Consider the following 8,048-nt stretch of genomic DNA (forward strand, 5'->3'; position numbering starts at 1 on the left):
AATTGAGAAGTTTCGTTATTATGAGAGAAAGCTAGAGTATGGTGGACAAATGTCACCATAAGAATGTTAAAAGGTCAAATGATATGGTTAGAATTGTTGAAGAGCTCAATAATAAGTGCATCAGTGATACGTTTATAAAAGGAATGAAATCAGAGTTATGGATTTGAAACAAAGAAATAGTATGGTGTATAAACAAGAGTGTGGATATGATAAGGGTTTGTACTATAGAAGGAAAGAGTTAGCGTGAGCTAACAAGATGTCGTGATGAAAATGTATTAGATATAGTTTTATATTTGGATCATGGTAAAGGTGATGGAGTTGTAAAATTTGGAAAAGATATAAGGTTAAGTTAATTAAGTATGATGAATCTGGATTTGGTTGTGTATTCTGATCATATAGATATGATGTAAAGGAATAAGTGGTTGTATAAGATTAAGGAAGAAATTTTCAGTACAAGAGATGGTCAAGGAAGAGGATATGTAGAAATGAAATGAATTATCAAAGTTACGAAGATATGATAAAGATCGGTAATCAGGGATAAGTCTAAGTGATATGAAAAGCGTATGAAAGACTGAAGAAAATATATGATCTATGTTACAAGGATATTTCGAATTGTGAAGGAGTAAAAGGAAATACAGAATTAAATGAGAGAAAATACATGAATGGATTGAGGTTATTGGTTACTGTGTATATGATAAGTGACAGTAGATGAATGTATAAAGGAAAAAGGAATTTGAAGAACTACAAGAAGGAAATGTTAAGTAAAGGAGACAACCTGAGAACATTAGAAGGTATGTTCTTATTGGTATGTGCAATGAAAATTCGAGGATGAATTTTCTTTAAAGGAGGGAAGATTTGTAATATCTCAAACTTGGGGTTAGTGACTAAATTGTAAAGTTTCATAATTTGGTGACTAAAGTAGAAGAATTGAATAGTTCAATGATTTATTTGGAAATATTTCCTAAAATTTGCTAGTAATTATTAAAGGAATTAAAGGGCAAAATGGTCATTTGACAAGGAAGATTTTTATTTATCTTTATAAGATAAGGGAACCACGTAGAAAGGAAAGATTTCTCCAGAACTATTCTCCCTTCTTCTTCCTCCTCCAAGTGAGAGCTCAAGCAAAGGTAATATTTCTTTGTTGTTGATTATTAACTGAAATTTAAGGTTGAGTTTTGATTATTAGGTGATAATTAAGCATAAGAATAGCTTAATTTATCTTGAAACAATAAGATGAAGAGAATAGAGGGGATTAAAGAAAAGAGAAGAATAAGTGAAATCTTGAAATAGGGTTCTTTAATGAGGTTTTAGAGTGAATTTGACTTGTCATCAATCTAATTAACATATATGAAGTGTTAGAATTAGATTTGTAACATGCTAAAATTTGGGTATGATTCTTAAATTTCTTAAGGAGAATAGGATATGGAGGTTAAAGAAGTGATTATTGAGTAGAAATGAGTGCAAATATGTATATGTAAGTTAGGAATATGAAAAGGGATGAAATATGAAGCATTTGAGTTGAATTAAATGGATTTTTGGGCTTAAAATGCAAATTTTGGGCAAGGTGTATCGATGCACATTCATGCACATTGAATGTGCATCGATGCACTCTTTAAAGAAGAAACATCGAATGCAAATGGTGCATCGATGCATAAGGAGTGCATCGATGCATCCCTTTAAAATGAAAACATCGAAGGTAATTTGTGTATCGATGCATAGGTAGTGCATCGATACACAAGTTAAAGAATGGATCGATGCACTGTAGAATGCATCGATGCACTTCAAGGGGAAATTGAAATAGACATTTCTTTTGGTCTAAGAAATGATAGATTAGAATATATCAATTGGATACTGATATGTGTCAATGTATGATTATATAGATATCGAGCACGAACAAGTTCCGGAACGATTATCAAGTCAAGATTCGATCGAAAGAAAGGAAATCATAAAAGTGGATTGGAACTTAGTGAGGCTCAGGTGAGTGCATATGATTATAGTATACGATTATATGGAAATTTGACTTACGATGAGTCTATTTCCATGTTCTGATTTTATGAATGCATGAAAATAGGTATAGTTGGCAGCCTTTAGTATGTGAATATGTATTGTTATGTTCCTTTCTAGGATATGATTTATGTGATGATGTGACTCCGTGATATAAGTTATATGAACATAAACTATGTAAATAATAATGACTTATGTAATGACAAGAGAAAGTGATATGAGCTATGTGATCCTATGAGAATATGAAAAGAGATATGTGAACATGTGAATTACATGAAAGTAAACTATGTGTGACTATATGCACATGTGATATGTGACAGAAGAAAAGTAATATGTGATCATAAGAGCAATGAAAGTGTATAAGTGAAAATGCCCATGTTATGTATATTGAGAGCTAGAGGTATAGTTGGCATGCCAAGAGTCGAGGGTTTACCTATGTTCTAAGGAACATATGAACAGTTTACCTAGGTTCTTCGGGACCTATGGACAGTTACCGAGGATCTTTATGGCCTCTGGATAGTTACCGAGGATCTTTATGACCTCTGGATAGTTACCGAGGATCTTTATGACCTCTGGATAGGTCATTCGGGATATTTATACGAGGTGTGGTGACAGCATAGTGGTGCACAACCTCAATAGACTCACGTATCTACAGTTCTCACATGTGTACATGGGCTAATAAGAGATAATATTGAATACAAGATATGTTTTGGGATATTAATTATATGACATGATATATGTGTGTTAGTGATTATTGTATATGTTATAAGATATATGATTGTACAAATGGTAATTCTAAGATCATATGATAAAAAGAATCAATGATAATGATAAGAATGAAGATGATGATACATTTGCTTGTGTTTATGTGTTTTATAATAGGATAATGCTTTACATGACAGGATATATATATGTGTTATATTGCATACGCGAGTACATGTTAAAGTATATGTGAATGAGTATAATTGATTGACATGATGATATAATAACAAGTCTATCATATATATAATATGGACATAAAAGATCATAGGAACAGGAGATAAGAGATATGAATGATAATGACATGTATGTATGTATGTATGTATTTGTTACATATAAAAGTATACGAGTTGTAAGAAATGATCACTAGTAAATGTTTACATTATATGTTTATTGCCTCACTAAGTCATAGACTTAGCGTGTAAGTGATTTATACGTAGGTTTCGAGAAGAGTAAAGAGCAATGTGGAGCAAGACAGGTCAGTTCTTCTTACCAAATGTCAGATCAGAAGAAAGGTGAATAATATGTATTTTAATATATGAAGTTCTAGTTGGCATGTATTCAAAATGATATATTGTATAAGCTCTGAATAGTTCTTTAAATGTTTTGAATAAGTTATATGGATAAAAATTTTAAATTACTCACTATTTTATACAAGTAAATGTTTTGAAAAGGTAATGTGACACATCGGACTCGGATTCGGGTTAGATACGGGTTGGGGGTGTTACATGGTATATATGTTATTATGTTGTTATCATGTATACGGAAATCATATGTGAAATGATTGCATTCATAGATTGCATATTTATATTTATATTTATGAGAAATGCATCATTATTATGTTTATGCCTCACTAAGTCTATGACTTAGCGTGTAAGTGATTTACACGTAGGTACCAAGAAACAAGAAGAGCAAAAATAGGTGTGGCAAAGACAACACCATTACTAGAAGATTAAATCAGAAGTAAATAACAAAGTATGTATTTTGTGATATAAAGTGTGTTGGCATGTAATAAGTTATTAGTATGAACGCTCTGATCGACTTTTCTAATGTTTTTAACGTATTTATGTAAATATAAATGTATAGTAATGAACGGTTAAATTTTTACGAGTTTTATGTACGTTTTACGGAAGTATTGTAGTAGTACTGTAGCAGGGAATCGATTCCTTGTTTGCAATCTGGAAAATTTTGCATTTTGGGACTGTAGCAGGGTACTGTTCATGGTATTGTTTTATTAATGTTCACTGTAGGAGGGTACTGTCTATGGTATTGTTCATACGATACTGTTCACTGTTCATACCGTATTTTACTGTTCATAAAACGTACATTTTCTTAAATTGGTTGTAACAAACATGATTCAACAATATATTATCGTATTTTCTTAAAGAGAGTTCAAATGTTTTGATATTTTGTAAGAATATCGTTTTTAAAAGTCAATGTGATAACTCAGACTCGTATTCGGGTCGGATATGGGTTGGGGTGTTACAGTTATGTTCGTTGATTTAGTTTGTGTTCATTTGTTTGTTCGGTTAAAACTAAACGAACAAACATGAACATACCCTCATTCATGTTCGTCCGATTTGTTTACAGACCTATTCACAGTGATGGTGGCCATTTCAAATGACCAAAATCATTTTAGATCCTTCTTCTTTATTATCCATTTCTTATTTGTGGATGAAATATGGCAAAGCTATTTGACTTCATGAACCTATTTCCATGGATATTAATGATGAAAAAATATAAATCTAGTTTATTGTATAAATATTAATAAATGAGATCTGTATAATTTTTGTAATTTATAAATCAAAATTTAAAATTTATTTTTGAATTTTATTATGTTTATTGCATGAGTATTACTTTTTGACTTGGATAAAATTATTTATTGAATATTCGAAAGTTGCTTTATACCTAAATCAATTACTTTTTGAATATGTTCTGAGATTAATATAGAAAAAAAAACTCAATGACTAAATTGAAAAGGTTAACAAATTCAAGGACTAAAAGTTGCTTTATACCTAGATACAAAATCTATTGGTTTGGCCTTTCCTCGGAAAATCTAGGAAGTTGTATGAGCGAGTTCACTCGAGTAACACCTTCCAAACCTGACCAGTTTTGATCTTCACCTTCAGCCATATTCCCACTCCCTTCCGATTCCTCCGGACGTAGCCTTCCGTTTCTGAAACTCCCGCTTTCTTCCGATGATCTAACAGTACAATTCCTCTGCAATGAAGGCTCCGACTTGTTTCCACCATCATCGGATTCACCTGCATTACCGGAATGATAACTCTGAAGGGTTGCAGAAGAAAAGCCCTGTTCCTCGTAGTCTGATTCCGAGTCCATTTTTCCGTCCAAAAATAAGCAAACGACTGCACAATCATCCATCTTTGAAGTAGGGTACTTAAGTTTCCATTCACGTGCAGCCGAATCTACCAAGATCCTGGCAGCAGACGACCGGGACGTAGCCGATGATACAATCTCAACTACCTCTTCATTGCTCAACACATCCCATACCTGTGATAACAATTTAAATGACACATAAAATCATAAACAATGCAGGTAGACTAAGTGTTTAGCGATTCGGATATGAAAAAAATTACCCCATCGGAGGCTAAGACGATAAATTGATCTCTTTCCGTGAGTAAGATATGGGAAAATTCGGGCATGGATATGACACCATATTCCTTCAGACAGAAATCTCCGAAAGCTCGAGCCATTGCTAGCCCTGGTGCATCATCAAATGGCAACCATACTCGACATACTTCAGGTTCGTCTTGCAATGCAAACACCCTTCCTTTGCACTTTTTAATCCTCTCAGCTTCCCCTGTCGCATAATCTCAATGTTATTTACATCCCATTCAAGCAGATTCCAACAAGAGAAAATAAAATGGTCTGGGATGTTCTACTTGGTAAATCAGGCTTGAGATCAATTGTCAATTGGACCGCCGCCATAGAACCGCTGCTGTCTTTTGATCCCATTATCGCTCGAGAATCCCCGATGTATCCCATGAAAAGATTGGAGCCCTGAAGTCGTATAAATCAATCCAAATGAGTTATGGATGAAAGCAAAGATGAAAAGATGCAAGCAGGGCTTGTGTTCATTAACCTGTTTCACTATACTAACTGCAGTGCTACCACTGCAGAAGCAGTCCAAATTAGAATGGGACCTTAGCTCTTTATCCATGGCCTTGTATGACTTCATGAATGCTTCCCTCCATAAAGACGTTAATCTCTCCTCGGCCGAGACATCCTTCTCTGAATCCCCACTTCCCAGTTTCTTCTTCGAACTCCCTTTGAAACATGTCTGCCCTGTCCCATTCTGCCTTAACTGACAAGAATGCAAGGAGGACAGCAACTTAAGGGGAAGGGCGTCTCTCACTTTGCGAGCAACAAGATGACCGTACGGGCCGTGGCCATCAAATACACCACAAAAAATCGCATCTTCTGCCATGAAATCCTATAGGAAAATTTCGAGTTTATCACGGTTCACCTGAAAACATAAACGATTACCAGAATTGAAGCGATATCGAAAAACTTACTTCCCATACAATCATGGCATCCTGGTTTATTCCCTTGCGACCTTGCTGAGTGAATATGCAGGAACTGCTACTCTTCCCATTTGTGAAAATCCTGTTGGGGACCGAGGGTAAATGCTGCAATCCGATGACATGATCCGAGAACGTTCTCATAGTACTCTTCGACCCGCAACATCCGACATCGAAACACGTCGGAGAATCCACTTCCCCCCGGCTCCTGGTGCTGCAATTACTCGGGCTACTTGTGGAGACACAACCCCCCATTTCGTCAACTCCGAAAGATGATAATTCGACGAAGTTAAAAAGGACCAAATACTATAACACCAAAGATTCCTCCAAAAATCAGACCACACAGGCCATTTACACATCAATGTAATAAAACTGGGAATCTTTTAACACTTGGTCGTACGAAATCCATTGATGGTTGACAAAACCAGCTGAAAGAAAAAAAAAAGCAATATATTTGTTAATTGATTTTTTTATTACATAGTTTTAATTATATATAGGGGTCTCATGTAAAAAAAATGTAGAAAATTGAGCAAAAATGCATATAAATTATCTTTCCAAGTGACATCAGAATAGAATAAACCGGGAAACAAGAACAAAGCTTTACCTTGTTTGCTCAGAAACAAAGCTCAAAAGAGAGATCAATGGAAAATTTGCACATCAGATCCAAATATATTGCATCAATGGAAAGTTTACACAAACAAGACCAAAAAGAACTATGCTTAATGAAGTTTGAACAAAAGTTGGAAACTTTGGGGAGAAAAAGAAGAAGAATCTGGTTTTAGGTTTCCCAGAAAAAAAAACATGAGATTTTTGACAGAGAAAAGGGAAAGGAACAGTGAAATGGGGAACAAAACAGAATCGAGAACAGTAAAAAGAATAATATAGATCGAAGTAAAACAAAAATAGAAGGAACAAAACCCAAATTCACTATGTTGTTAAATAAAAAAAATAAGAAATAATGTAGAGATTAAGCAGAGTTGAAAGCTTGTGGAAGAGGGGAAAGGGAGCTTCCAACAAAAGGTAGAAGCTTTGGTGTTTGCATGGATAATGGTGTAAAAAAGCTTAGCTGACAGAAGAAACATGGCGAATGAGAAGTGATTGAGGCTATCATTTAGCAGAGAGAATAAAACCCAGAATGATTACCTGTGTCTGTGTTTTGTTTGCAGAATTGTAGGCCTTGTGGAAGAAGCAGAACCAAAATGCACCAGACTTGGAAAAACCAGATAGACAGCCGGGGGGGGGGGGGGGGTTGAGGGGGCGATCGTTTACAAGGCCAATTAATGGCTAAAGAATACCGTAACAAAGAGGGAGTCTTTGTAATTGTAGTCACTAACCATATCCTTTTCTAATTTGTATTTCTATATTTTTATATAAAGAGTCAAAGAAATTTTTTTATTTCTTTATCGGTTTTGGGTAGGGTTGATTAATGAGATGTAATGAGTTTGGGATCTCGTGAGCAGTTCGAATAGATTCGATCAAAGTATGGTAAAAATTTGATTTGACTCGACTCGAGACCTTAACGAGTGGAGTTGAGCCGAGCAAAATCCAACTCGACTTAATAAGTTTGCGAGTAGCTCATTAATTTTTTAATATAATTTTTTAGTAGTCATCTTAAAAAATTATTTCATACACACAAAAATCGAACCTTATTATTATTTTAATGTATTTGTGGATTGTTATTTTGAAGTTTAGACTTTAAAATTACTTCATACATTCTTTTGATAATTTTTTATTTTTATTTAT

The 8,048-nt window shown here is 34.3% G+C and overlaps 1 protein-coding gene across 1 annotated transcript; it reads right to left on the reverse strand.

Annotated features, from left to right (window-relative positions):
- Positions 1-4,765: 4,765 nt before the first annotated feature.
- LOC120142624 (probable protein phosphatase 2C 52) lies at positions 4,766-7,538 on the reverse strand. The gene is made up of 6 exons (XM_039157162.1): positions 7,449-7,538; positions 6,300-6,733; positions 5,867-6,217; positions 5,667-5,784; positions 5,361-5,584; positions 4,766-5,274 (listed from the first exon to the last, which is right to left on the reverse strand). The coding sequence occupies exons 2-6, from the start codon at positions 6,558-6,560 to the stop codon at positions 4,792-4,794; spliced, it is 1,437 nt and encodes a 478-aa protein (XP_039013093.1). The 5' UTR covers positions 6,561-6,733; positions 7,449-7,538; the 3' UTR covers positions 4,766-4,791.
- Between the last annotated feature and the right edge of the window lie 510 nt (positions 7,539-8,048).

This window comes from Hibiscus syriacus, unplaced genomic scaffold (assembly GCF_006381635.1).
Source record: "Hibiscus syriacus cultivar Baekdansim isolate YM2019G1 unplaced genomic scaffold, ASM638163v2 tig00110831_pilon, whole genome shotgun sequence".
Lineage (NCBI taxonomy): Eukaryota > Viridiplantae > Streptophyta > Magnoliopsida > Malvales > Malvaceae > Hibiscus > Hibiscus syriacus.